The sequence below is a fragment of the Ylistrum balloti genome, unplaced genomic scaffold (genome assembly GCF_031769215.1).
Source record: "Ylistrum balloti isolate Yb309-2 unplaced genomic scaffold, AGI_CSIRO_Ybal_v1 Utg370368, whole genome shotgun sequence".
NCBI lineage: Eukaryota > Metazoa > Mollusca > Bivalvia > Pectinida > Pectinidae > Ylistrum > Ylistrum balloti.
In genome coordinates this window covers 713,712-727,902 of record NW_026782259.1, presented here as the reverse complement: position 1 = coordinate 727,902, position 14,191 = coordinate 713,712, and the positions used below count along the sequence as shown (strand labels likewise).

At 35.4% G+C, this 14,191-nt stretch overlaps 1 protein-coding gene across 1 annotated transcript in view; it reads right to left on the bottom strand.

The window, feature by feature from the left end:
• LOC132553959 (WD repeat-containing protein 89-like) overlaps positions 1-11,714 on the bottom strand; it is a 61,510-nt gene extending 49,796 nt beyond the window's left edge. The window contains exons 1-10 of the mRNA XM_060218254.1: positions 11,682-11,714; positions 10,128-10,310; positions 9,831-9,931; positions 9,454-9,538; positions 9,022-9,071; positions 8,289-8,403; positions 7,634-7,697; positions 7,351-7,482; positions 6,993-7,082; positions 6,700-6,744 (exon numbers count right to left, since the gene is read on the bottom strand). Of these exons, the coding sequence (XP_060074237.1) occupies positions 6,700-6,744; positions 6,993-7,082; positions 7,351-7,482; positions 7,634-7,697; positions 8,289-8,403; positions 9,022-9,071; positions 9,454-9,538; positions 9,831-9,931; positions 10,128-10,237 (792 nt within the window). The 5' untranslated portion in view covers positions 10,238-10,310; positions 11,682-11,714. The remainder of the gene's footprint in view (positions 1-6,699; positions 6,745-6,992; positions 7,083-7,350; positions 7,483-7,633; positions 7,698-8,288; positions 8,404-9,021; positions 9,072-9,453; positions 9,539-9,830; positions 9,932-10,127; positions 10,311-11,681) is intronic.
• Between the last annotated feature and the right edge of the window lie 2,477 nt (positions 11,715-14,191).

The window sequence follows — 14,191 nt, the reverse complement described above, 5'->3', positions numbered from 1 at the left end:
TCACACATCTATTATAGTTGTTGTACAGTAAATCTGACATGAAAGGGATCTTTATTCTACAGTCAAGATTACAGTAAACAGTTAACACGATGAGAAGTATTCTGATGACCTAGTATATATCTGTTTACCTGTCCGGTGTATAACAGGGGTGGTCCTGTTATGTCTATTTATATTTTACATATACATGACAACCAGTAAACTGCTTTGACAATTTCAACATTGAAAACAATTGTCAAATTAGACTAAAAAAAATTGCTTGAAGTCAGTTGATCTTAAGAATCCTTGAATTTTATTTAAACTCTGTGTACAAGGTTTAATGGTGAAGTTCAATGATTTCTTGTCTCTTGTGTCAGTCATTAACCTATGTGGTGACAGATGACACCTATATGCTAGGCCTTATATTATTTCTTAAGTACTGTGAACCATTCTGTCTCTACTTCTGAGAGAACAAACTATCAAAAGGTTTCTTTAAGATTGTGTAGTCTTCCATGTAATGGAGATTTATGGTAGATGTATGTGGCTTTAGAAAACAAAACTATAAACTCGAGCCCTCCCTGTTTGTATGTTCTCACAATTAAATACTGTGTAGGTTGCACTTCTTTAAAAAACTATTTTTCACATGACAATGTTTTCTATTCAAACCATCTGTGAATTTTCTGCATGTGATCTGTCATTTCACAAGCGACTTTGATTCAATAAAAACCCAGTGTTCATGGTTCTGTCAGATCCGTACCATGTCACCTTGCAGATCTATTACACAATCCTTCTTAGTTTTAACAACAATGAATAACCAGATTTTGAATGTCATTACTTTATACATGTTTTCACAGAAAGCCTTTGACCACTGTTTGTCCTAAAGCTTTAAGCAATATTTTTATACATGTAGCTATATTAACAAAGGTCTTTCTAATTTGTAATACTATAGGAGTATTTTTTTTTGTTTTTGTATTTTTTGTTTTTGTTTTTTTTGGTTTTTTTTAGGTCCTTTAGCTCATACAATGTTTTTGTGTGGCTTCTCCCAACGAAATAAAAGAATAAATAAACATTTTGTCCATGAAGGTCTATTCACTGTATAATGTTTCTCCTCAGTCACCACTCTACCACATACTAGTACATAGTTACAAATACACCAAAACTTTCACCAAAATCAACACTGGATATGGACGTCTACACCAAGGTGCCAACATCAACCTTACCTCCACATCTGAGAGATTTTTAATCGTACATGTTAAAACAATTTATCAAGGATCTGCTGATACCAAGACTTGAGAAATACAATCATCTCCATATATGTTTCAATCACGATTACTTGCTCCTTAAAAGATTAAAAAATGATAGATTTACTTCATTTGACAAATCTGATTTGACACCTTATAAAATAAAAGAAGAAAAAAATGGCTGACAACTGCTTATCAGGGGCTTAACATTGCGGAAATTTGGCCATTTCACCGGTAACAAGACCTACATTTTCTCTTACCGTGGTAAGGTATATCCACACTTTTAACAGTGTGAGATGTCCTTGTCTTACCCAGGATTGAGACGGAGGGATTCCCATTTCATATCTGTGACATCATGTGAACGATGCAAAATATTGGGCCAACAAAAACACATACCTCAGAAGACCGGTAGAGTAAGAGAAACATAATCATTAACACTGTTGTTGGTGATATAGAGAAGTCTGGTGTTGTTGGTGATAAAGAGAAGCCTGGTGTTGTTGGTGATATAGAGAAGCCTGGTGTTGTTGGTGATATAGAGAAGCCTGGTGTTGTTGGTGATAAAGAGAAGCCTGGTGTTGTTGGTGATATAGAGAAGCCTGGTGTTGTTGGTGATATAGAGAAGCCTGGTGTTGTTGGTGATATAGAGAAGCCTGGTGTTGTTGGTGATATAGAGAAGCCTGGTGTTGTTGGTGATATAGAGAAGCCTGGTGTTGTTGGTGATATAGAGAAGCCTGGTGTTGTTGGTGATATAGAGAAGCCTGGTGTTGTTGGTGATATAGAGAAGCCTGGTGTTGTTGGTGATATAGAGAGGCCTGGTGTTGTTGGTGATAAAGAAAAGCCTGGTGTTGTTGGTGATATAGAGAAGCCTGGTGTTGTTGGTGATATAGAGAAGCCTGGTGTTGTTGGTGATATAGAGAAGCCTGGTGTTGTTGGTGATATAGAGAAGCCTGGTGTTGTTGGTGATATAGAGAAGCCTGGTGTTGTTGGTGATATAGAGAAGCCTGGTGTTGTTGGTGATATAGAGAAGCCTGGTGTTGTTGGTGATATAGAGAAGCCTGGTGTTGTTGGTGATATAGAGAAGCCTGGTGTTGTTGGTGATATAGAGAAGCCTGGTGTTGTTGGTGATAAAGAGAAGCCTGGTGTTGTTGGTGATATAGAAAAGCCTGGTGTTGTTGGTGATATAGAGAAGCCTGGTGTTGTTGGTGATAAAGAGAAGCCTGGTGTTGTTGGTGATATAGAGAAGCCTGGTGTTGTTGGTGATACAGAGAAGTCTGGTGTTGTTGGTGATATAGAGAAGCCTGGTGTTGTTGGTGATATAGAGAAGCCTGGTGTTGTTGGTGATATAGAGAAGCCTGGTGTTGTTGGTGATATAGAGAAGCCTGGTGTTTGCTAACTTAATCATTGTTCCCCTCGGGTTGAGATCCCTCTTCTCATCCCAAAATGGAGTGAAAGATTCTATTATTCTCCTATCCTGGACAGGTAGATCTATGTTTTTTCCTGACCTTAGGGTTGAGACAAGTTACGCATGCATTTTGCACATTCTGAAAACTATCTAAGTGACTTCACTGACATGACTCAAAAGTGGAACTACTTTTATGAGGTCACTCATACACTAGTTCTTCTGTTACTGAAATATAACAAACATATAAAATATCATGAGCATAATTTGCTGTTTTATCGGAATGTGCATTAGAATTATATTTTGTGTAATCACAATGCCTGAAGCACCCGAGGCTCATCAATATTCATATGCCATCCACATGTTTTTGTTTACACACAATATACTTCATCATGCACTTGGACAAGGAAAATAGGGTGAGAAAAAATTTATAATTCATTTCCTGTAGGGTAAGATTAGGTAGATCTCAATCCTCAAGGGAGATAATTAAGTAAACACTCAGCAAGCTTCAATTTGGACAACTTCTTCCTTGAGCTGTGATCCCCCTACCTCATCCTAAAGGAGGTGAAAGATTCTGTTAGTCTCATCCCACAGTTGGACGGTTGGAGAGTAGTGTAGGAGCAAAGGTTGTATTGGAGGATTTCCCCTTCAATACTTTGAAGTCACATCCACAATGCAAAGAATTAGGATACTTACACATGAAAGTCAGCTAGGTAAAATAACTATATTATTCACTCCTTTTAAGTGAGATAAGAGGATCTCAACCCTCAGGGGAAGATTATTAAGTTGCACACACTTGGCAAGCCTCAATAATCTTCACCCTGGGTTTCAAATAACTTAAATGCCATCAGTAATTCTATTTATCTAAAACCCCTTAAAACAAACAAATGTTGCTCTGTGCATCACATCTGACCAAAATTAGGCTAAACATTAAACCTAACAAAGAGTTTTGGGTAAACCATAATAATAGGGTCATGGAGTAATACTGACTAACAACTGGTGGTGTTAGAAGAACAAATTTATTAAAGATATATTCCCAACAGTTTCAATCAAAACCATAAAACAAACTGCCACAGCTGGTGTCTGACAAACATTATACTTAAGTAATACTTTCATGTTCAATCTTATAAGGTTTTCATGACCTTGAACCTGGCGCATTTTGAGAAAAATCACTTTCAGCTGCAAAGAAAACAATGTTATCAACATTTAACACACTTGAAAGTGTTTATCAGCAGTTTATTGAGCACACATTTTAATCTGACCTCCTTTACTTTGGCACACCCCAATGGACTGTTCCTGCTTGCCATCACAACTTGGCTACCTTCCCTGATGCTAAGATGTCAACAACCTAGGGGAGGTAACTGAGCTTTAGGTCTCTGAGTAAGACAGCACAAGTTATCCCCCTTTGTGAGTGAGACAATTTTACTGAACACATGCAAGACAATGATAAGAGATCCCAAGCTTACATGTTATTTATTACTCTGTTTTTTTGCATGTACTCTGTCATCCATCTGAATCTGTCTAATCACTCTATATCCACAAAGTCCGGGGCAGGTCTAATTTTACAGTGGATTCAATCCCCAAAGGAATAATGATAAATGAAATAGTGCATCCAAGAGTATAGCAAAACAATTATTTTAAATGTTCTTACATTATCTTAAATACCACATGTATCTTCCATTTTTATTTAGACATTTTGGACTCACTTAAAGTTTCCAGTTTGATAGTCAAATTGTTGCATAATTTTTTAATACATGGTATTAATGTGTGTACATCAAGGGAGATAAATGTGCCAAGAGTACTCAAGGTAATGCGTCATCAATCATTATTCTAAACAAGTATATTATCATAAATTGTACCCATTGAGTTGGGTGTAAAAGGATGTGGAGGAGTAGACAGGCTAGGACACAAGAGAATGAATAGATAAACCAAATAGCCTGTTTAATCCACATTAGTTTATCCTGTTTGCAACAGAACGACAGTTCTGGTGAACAGCTAGTTTATCAAAGATGTAGTCCAGATCTTAAGCCAAAACCACTATCAGGATTTTCCATTTACCTTTTATACAAAAGGAGGCTGGATTGTTCACATTTTGCAAATAACTGAACAACAAAGACTTTCATAAACAAAAGGAGGCTGGATTGTTCACATTTTGCAAATAACTGAACAACAAAGACTTTCGTAAACAAAAGGAGGCTGGATTGTTCACATTTTGCAAATAACTGAACAACAAAGATTTTCTTAAACAAAAGGGCCATGGTCCTTAACAGTAATCTGATAATTGATGAATGGATGGACAAACCAAAGAATTCCCTGATAGTGGTTTGACAAATCTGATAAATTCAAAGTGTGAACATTCCTTGAAAGGATCAGAGACTCATAAATGGTAGATTCTGTTCATAAACAGTTGTACAATCATGTTACAAAATGGCTACTGTGGTTACCTTGTTGAAGTTTTGATCAGACTGAAAAATAACAACAAATTGTCTCTTCCTTTTCCTTAAAAAATTGAAGTCCAACTATTATTTTCTATTGATGTATATCAACTTGAGAAGTAGTTCAGACTTTTTGATCTGGATGAGTAACGTTGGAGCAAAGCCAAAAAAGAAGGATTTGGTCAGGACAATCTCAGGTTCACTTCATGCATGTTTGATATCATGACCATTCCCTGATAATATTTCAAGTGTAATTTGGTTGAAATCTACTCAGGCATTAAGAAGGAGTAGTGTTTTGAAGCAAAATATTGTCTAATTTCCCCTTAGGATCAAATCAAATTCTGAATTCAACAAATGATTACCCAATAGTGCATCATTGAAATCCACCAAGGTATGAAAGAGGAGTAGGGTTTTAAAGAAAACGTTTACGCATGACACATAGTGGGCGGTGCACAACGACAGATAAAGCACAAAGGCTGTAAACAGGTTTACCTATCTTTACATGTAAATCTCAAAAAATAAATTGTCAATCCTCAAAGCAATGAAGTACAGAAAATGCAGTTTTGTTTATCATGTTCTCTCAGGAAATTCACCAAACTTTTGTCTTTACTTCTCTTCAAAAAGTCTAAAATGTCTGTATATGATTGAAGAGATATAGAAGAATATATTCCTCAATATCAATATCCTCACTATCCCTCACTCATAATAATTTGCTTCTCCATAAAAGAGTGTGTAGTCATGGTGGAGAGTCACCACAGTGGAGAGTCACCACGGTGGAGTGTCACCACGGTGGAGAGTCACCACGGTGGAGTGTCACCACGGTGGAGAGTCACCACGGTGGAGAGTCACCACGGTGGAGTGTCACCACGGTGGAGAGTCACCACGGTGGAGTGTCACCACGGTGGAGAGTCACCACGGTGGAGTGTCACCACGTTGGAGTGTCACCACGGTGGAGAGTCACCACGGTGGAGAGTCACCACGGTGGAGTGTGGGGTGAATCAATTTTTCAATCCCTCCACGCTAGGGCTCTCCACCAGCTAAGGTGGAGATCGTACCTCCACATGAACGGTAGTGTAATAATGTTAGTAGCCTTAATTATGACTTATACTGCCGCAATTTAATTGATAACCCATCCTGTCGATGTGGTCATAATGTGGAGGACTCAGAACATTTGATTTTCCATTGTCCAATATATAATGTTAAAAGAAATACAATGTTTAGACACTTATATTGCATACACATATTACATATGAAAGTCTTTTGTATGATGATAGTTCTTAAGCTGTAAAATCTAATGGTGTAATTTTTAAGCATGTTCAGAACTTTATTGTTGATAAAAGATTTTTCTAAATACAGGTCAATATATAATGTCATCTGCCTTAGTTGTTGACTCCTAAACCTTTCTTTTTGACTTCTGGATCCCTTTTCTATTTTCTGTTTCTTTTTCTGTTATAATACCTCATATAATATATTATGTACTGGTCATTGCAAGTTCATTACTACATTTTGTATTTGTATACTTGTATTATGGTAGGACATTGATAAGTAGTGATAACTTGCGTCTGATCCTTATGTATATGTTTAAACTAAAGTTCAGAATAAAATAAGTGGCATTGCTATTCCAGTCAGTCTGAGGAAAAGACCTTACCTTTAAAACTTCCTTCAAATCCTTAAGCTCCAACACATCCTCACCCTGTATTAAAGAGAATGTCTTAAATTAAAAAAAATAGGTCAAAATGGAGCAATCTATTTTCTATGGTCCATTAAATATGAACGGGCTCTAGTGAAGCGTAGGGAAAAAAAAGCAAAAAAGGAAAGACAGTTTCCTTAAGCTAAGGATGTAATTTCTCAATCTAACATGGACTCGTCATTCCAGTTATGTGTTGATAATGATAGTGACAGAGATGCTGACAATAGAACGGCTAATGAATACATACATACCTCCTTCTGTGTGTCCCAGACATTCAATGTATCAATGTGTGTTAGACAGTACAAGTCCTTTTTCTGTTCCCCGCACCAACCAATTTTTGCCTGTTACAAGTAACACAGTGACGTTCAACCATTACATTTTAATCAAACAATGGTAATCTTATAATCATCAAAACAAATTTTCTAAACTTTTGCACTCAAAATATCTTCAGTTTGATACAATTTATGTAAGTGATAATCCTGAACTCTAAAACTGGGGTAACTTCATGTTCTTTAAATATATTTTTTGAAGACTCAGTTTGCAGAGAAAACTTGCTGGTAATTGTCCTGAACTTTTACATGTATGACCAGGATAAAGCAGGGTACTGACCACAGAGGACTCAGAGTTGAGGGTCAGTTTGATGGCATCATCCTCTGTTGTCTGACCAAGGTCAAACACACACACCAGACCATCTGTAGAACCTGTGGCTAAACAATCAGGATTCTCAGGGTGAAAACAGACCTGGAACAGGTAAATCAAGGTAGATTTAGATACAGGCAAAGTATAAATAAACAGGTGGACACAGATAAATTAACTAGCTTCCTTACAGTGTTTAACATCTTCCCTGGGGTAAAAATGCAGCTAAATACTAACAAACATAAGTATATATTACCTGTGTGATATCGTCCTGGTGAGACTCGTTGTAGGCCCCCATCAGACTACCTTGCCTTCTGTCCCTTCAACAACAGATAATGAGATATAATACAGGAGAGACATCAATATCTACATCTTAAATATGTGTAGGCTAATTCATACAAAATATCTGAAGATGTAGTGCATGGTCATCAGTTACAGAAGTCACCAGATTTCATCATTTAAAATATCACAAATCCAAACCTAGTTTCATCTAAACCATCAACGCATCCAAAAGTTTTAATACATATGTACTTAATTACTCTGGTAGGTTCTTTCCAATGTCATCTTTTCTGATGCTAAAATATCTTTTCCATGCAAAAGAAAAACCAAACAGAATATTTTATATTTCTTAATGCATATTGCCTACATTTACTACTTTGCGATCACTTACTTTCATATTTTTGTCACTCATCAAATAGTGTAAATGCATAGCAACACATAGATGACTTACAGAACTGCTGCCAAAATCACTTTGTCACTCAACAGCCATACATGAAAAGCTTTAGATATTAACTATCATGTAAGAAATGGAACCTTGATTGGGACCAAACAGATACTATTGTAATTAAAATATAACCTAATAACCAAATGAAAAAGATTTCCAATGGTAGGATTTAAAGTTTTACACTCACCAAAAGATGATGTGAGTGTCAGAATGTTTATTCTTAGGCTCTGTGCCTGCACACACAACACGATCATTAGAGTTGACATCAAAACTCGTGAAAATATTGTTTGTTTCATCGTAACCTGAAAATAATTACCAAACATTTAACTCATGTGATTATTATTGATGACCATCTACAAACTTTGTCTCTCTTCAAATGTTTTTTCCTGTGTCAGTAATTAATCCCACAACAAATCACAATTATTAATCCAAAAGCAAATCAGTTATTAATCCTACAACATATGCAGTTATCAAACCTATAACAAAACAAAGTTATTAATCCCATGAATATTCATGGTTTTTGATCCCATAACAAAGAACAGCTTTTAATCTGGTTTGTTTTTCTTGTAAACTAGAATATATGTGTTACTTTTTCTATCTCTTTGTTTCGTGATCATTCATATTTGTAACTTGGTCACTTGAATACATGTTCCGACCCTGGTGATGGTCTGGTTTATAATAACATTTTAAAGTTTCAATCAACTTAAACACTTAACCCCTCCAATTCATATCACTAATACATATTAACTTTCAGTCTTTGTTTTGGTGTTTCATGGTTTAACAATCTCACAAAAACCAAGGTCACATAAGAATGGCTACTAAGACAAAGACTTTGTTCAGTGTCCATCTGATTCAGTAGCTTATCACGGAACTAAATAAAGTTTTCAGTCATTATAACAACTCTAACAGAGAAAATCTACCTTCAAATGTCTGTATTGGATTCTTCATATTGGTCCTAGTGTCCCAGCATCTGTAAGGAATTAAAAAATGTACCAGTTGTGTTTGTTATGGTTCTGACTTATACAGAAATAATCAAAATATAATCTGTCCAAACCATTAATTCAGTTAGGCTTAATTAACACAGGTGTAAACTCTCTGTGTGATAAGCATATTTTCCATTTCTTGATGGTAACATTCCTCCTTCACAACCTACTTACTGATACTCATGGTCTTGTAAACATTTTGATATATCAATATTTTGCATATTTGTAGACAACTGTCATATGCATATACATTACTGAATGGACAATTAGCTAAAGGTTCAACAAAAGTCAATAAAATGACAATACTTGTATCCCCCTCCTCATCCATCCCAAACCCTTATCTGTGTTTCCTTCCACTAACACACTTACTTGATTGTCCTATCAAAGGATGAGGTATAAAGGAGATGGTGCTCTGCTTTCCCAAACTGTATTCCTGATATCACATCTGTATGGGCTACAATATACAAGGGGAGGCAACTCAACAAAATGTTTACACAGAGTTTTTTATGTAACATCCCTAACCCCATACATCAGATCAAACTGAATCCACTGCCTGTAGACAGAGAAACTCATTTTTTGTTTCTTGCAGATGACAGTCACATACATAGACTCTAGCTATCCATCATTATTATCAGTTTTCATTTAGACAACAATAAGCCAGTAAGAATTTACAGTCCCATTATGACATCACAATTAGGACCTAGAAGGAAAAACAATCGTATTACCTGTACCAGTAAAATCCTCACCTGTGACATGTTGTGTACCCTTTAATGTACCAGTGCCAAAGTTAAATAGTCGTACTGTATGGTTACTACTGGTAGCAGCCAGAAGTTTTTCTGTTGAATCACTGAAACAAAATATTTCAAGGACTTTAAACAAGTGTGTATTACTTGTGAAAAGAAATAATGATATCAATATCTGACTGCTTAAGCAACTGTATAGCTACATCAAGATAGGTTACATATCAAATAAGACATGGTAAAATATGGAGACACTAATCAACCATGTCCCTGTAGATATTTTCTGATATCAAGAACAATCACCTGTGTTGTACAGCAAGATCTAGTACATAGATGTCTTTTTGAGATAATTCAGACTGTCTTGTTAGTTTCAGTTGTGCCAAAATTTCTGTTAACTCTGACGTATCTGCCATAGCAATGGTCTTCACTCTCCTGACGTACAACTCCCTGAAGCAGCCCAAGCTATCTGTACATCACATCAGCCGTCTGTAATGAAAAAATTGTTGTCACAGGAAAACAATAACACTAAAGGAATATGCGAATCACTGACAGCCATATGACTGAATGTGTATGATTTAACCCCACAGAGACATTTTACAGTGGTTCTTAACGCATTTCCTCTCTCCCATGAGGTGTCTAGATTTAAATTTGTCTGTTGTTGCAAGATTTCCTGATTTTCACTCCCCAACCCTGTCTGCGGATCGTATGGATCAAAATTGGGGTAATCTTCCAATTTCAGAGATCCTGCTAGGAAGGTCATAAGTAACCTTGCTATATTTGTCACATTGATAAGTCAGTGACTGATTGACATGGGTCTAGAAATTGGCATGGTATGCATGATATCATGATGACTGGAAACTTTTCCATTCTATCAATTTGACAAAAATAGGTTGAAACGCATTTGTCTTTGAAAAAATAATTGATGAACACTGGGGTTTGACACATAGGTACATTTAAATTAGTAAAGGAAAATGTAAGACATGAGAAGGATATTGGCGTAACTATCGATGAGGAGTTAAATTTCAAAGCACAATACATAACATTGTTAATAAGGCAAAAAGTATAGTTGGACTAATAAGATCATTTGTTTATGTTGATGAGTCAATGTTGGGATTGTTGTACAAAGCCTTTGTTAAACCTCATCTTGAGTATGCAGTAAGTGTATGGAGCCCATCTTGAGTTGCAAATATTGAATTGATCGAGAAGGTACAGAGGAGGGCTACAAAGCTAATCCCTGGACTTAAGAACTTATTGTACGAAGAACACTTGAGGAGATTAAATCTCCCAACACTTTAACATTGCAGAATCAGAGGAGATATCATAAATGCTTTTAAAATAGTAAAACATATTTATGATAATAGAATGACAGAAAACTTTTTCCAGATGGACACTTCTAGTTAAACAAGGAGTCATTCAGATACTGGATATAAAAAGGAATTTCTTTAGACACAGAATAGTAGACACATCGAACAGTTTACCGCAACATATCAGCGATGCAGATAGATAATAAATAATAAATCCTAACGCACCGTATTATTACCGTTTAGGTGGAAAGTCCTATAACAATTAATGTATTAATGACTGGATGGACACAGTGATTTGCTATGATGGATCAGATATCATGATTTACTACAGATATGAAAATTACCCTGTTAAATAAATATTTGTTACATGTCATTTTGGTTAAAAACTGCATTATTACTACTGTACTGTACGCGCTGAGATGGTTACTGGTATAATTCAGTTTCTTTAAACGTACACAGTTTCGTCAGTAGTGTGTTTATTATGAAACATAGACCTTTCAATAATCTGCAGTTTTAAAATCATGACACTACATACAGTTGATCAAAATCATACCTGTTTTTCTACAACACGTGTGGAATCAAAACAATTCTAAACCGGAAGCACCACTGTGCTGACTAAATCATGGATTAATTTACGGTTAGTTTGCTGGTACTGACTAAATTGCGGATTGTCACGGCCATGTCAACTGAAATTTTCTTCTTGCGGACGAGTATAAAACATCCGACTTAATGTATTTCAACATTGCATTCTTTATTTTATTTATTCATTGCTATATTTTTCCTCTATAAAGTTGTGATGTAAATATATAGTTTGTGCAGAAATGTAGTTTATGCGAATCTATACACATAGGGAAAACACATCCACACCTCCGGTTCCATCTTTTTATTCTCTCTCCTTTTTTTTATCTCCGTGCCCCGGAGAGTTACAAACAAAATTGTAAGTGCTACATTGTATGTGAATTATCTCCCCTCACCCAATGACACTGCATCTGCGCTACACCCATTTATAGGTAATTACACAACATCCCCCCCACGCAAAGTAAAATTGAGAAACAATTTTATCATGGGTGTACGGAGATACAATGACATTGGATGTAAAGGTGAAAAGGACTCGTTATACAATTTTACAAACATTACAATATTATAAATGGTAAATATACTTGTATGAAATGGAGTAAAATATAGCATTCTGAACAGGATGACCTTTTGACACAAGCTAGTGTAAATACTGCTACCATAACTGGGTATAAGACATAATTCATCAGACCTGAACACTCGGAGAATCCCACTCTCAAAAATTGTATGCAAAAGCATTGTATAGGAAAATTTGAGCATTTACAAAAAGGTACGGTCAAAATGACAATCAAGTATACTCTATACCCTGGTGTAGTCTTAAGAAATTACCGATCACACAACTATAATTGATTATACTCAAGCATCCATAAATGGCAATATTGATCTAGACATAATTCAGCAAAACTTATGAACAAGAAAAAGGTATATAGTGTCATTCATAACTCATATCAAGGACTATCAGCATATAATATTCGAAATTGAAAATCCATTTAAAATAAGATGCGATATACTACCTGTATATGAAAATATATCAAAAACATATGACATGCATATGGCTACAATTAGGCGCAAAATCCCTCTGGCATCATCAACTGCAATAATTCATAATTCAATATTAGCAATGTACCAAAAAGAGACAAAATTGTAAGTGCTACATTGTATGTGAATTATCTCCCCTCACCCAATGACACTGCATCTGCGCTACACCCATTTATAGGTAATTACACAACAAAGTAATGGAGTGGTCTTTTTATGTATATTCACCATTTTCCTTGTTTATTTTTCATGCTAATAAATGTTGCATCTTCATCCCCTCAATTCCAATGCACTGGTAATTCCAATAAATTACATTGATATCTTAATTACCATCAGTCCTGACTGGTCAGAATTCTCCTTTAGCTTGTTCACTAGAACAGCAGAATTTTAAGCCAAGTGTTGTGGGTGTGATCTACAGCAGAGATACACGATTCCTGGTCTGTTGTATCATGTTTTATATCCTACCACTTCAGCTTTAATTATATTTAAATATTCATAAAGATATAGAATGTGGACATTGACATCTGAGCAGTCATGCATTTTGTTTAATTTGGATTTTTCTGGTATATAATGTCTTTAAGTATTTATGTACCAATAAAAATATCTAATATTTGAACTTTACTTAAACCAAGTGACCTTGACATTTGACAAAGTTCACATTGATCAACTTATCTTCATAATTTCATAAAGAAAATGTGACTCTGATCTGTAGTTAACAAATTAGTTTACTTCATGACATAATAGAATATTTAACCAATGAGTATGCATAGCTCACCTGGTATTCTATGTTCATCCAAAATACATTAACACATACATCATTGGCATTCAAAGTGGGCACATCTAATCACTTTAATCCATTCTTATACTAAACTCTATACAGCGAGAGTAATGACCTGGATTACAGGTAAATGTCATTTCTTTTTTCTCAAAATTTGTCCATTTGTTACCTAGAAATACCTTTCCACAACATATCCTGCTTCTCAGACTTTTGGTTCATCATAAAACAAAACTTTTCACAAGTTTTGACAATCTGATCCCTGTGACCTTGAATTTGGTTCAAGGTAATTTCTTTTTTTCAAACTTTGCTGGGCCTCATCCTAGAGACTTACCAGTCAAACATCAAACTTCCTGGTTTTTGTTACTCAGAAGAAAATGTTTAAAGGTTTTAAGAAATTTGACCCTTCTGACCTTCAATTTTGGTCAAGGTAGTTTTTTTTTTTTTTTTTTTTGCAAACTTTGTTGGATTTCATCCTAGGAGCCTATAAGCCAAATACTATGCTTACGCACATTTGGTCGTTATCAAAAGTTGTTCTTGGTTTTAACAAATAAATTGAATTCAGTGACCTTCAATGTGGGTCAAAGTAATTTCTTTTCACAAACTTTGTCAGGTTCATCCAGCAGGTCATCAGTGAAATACAGTGACAATTGGTTGATTGGTTTTTGAGAAGAAGT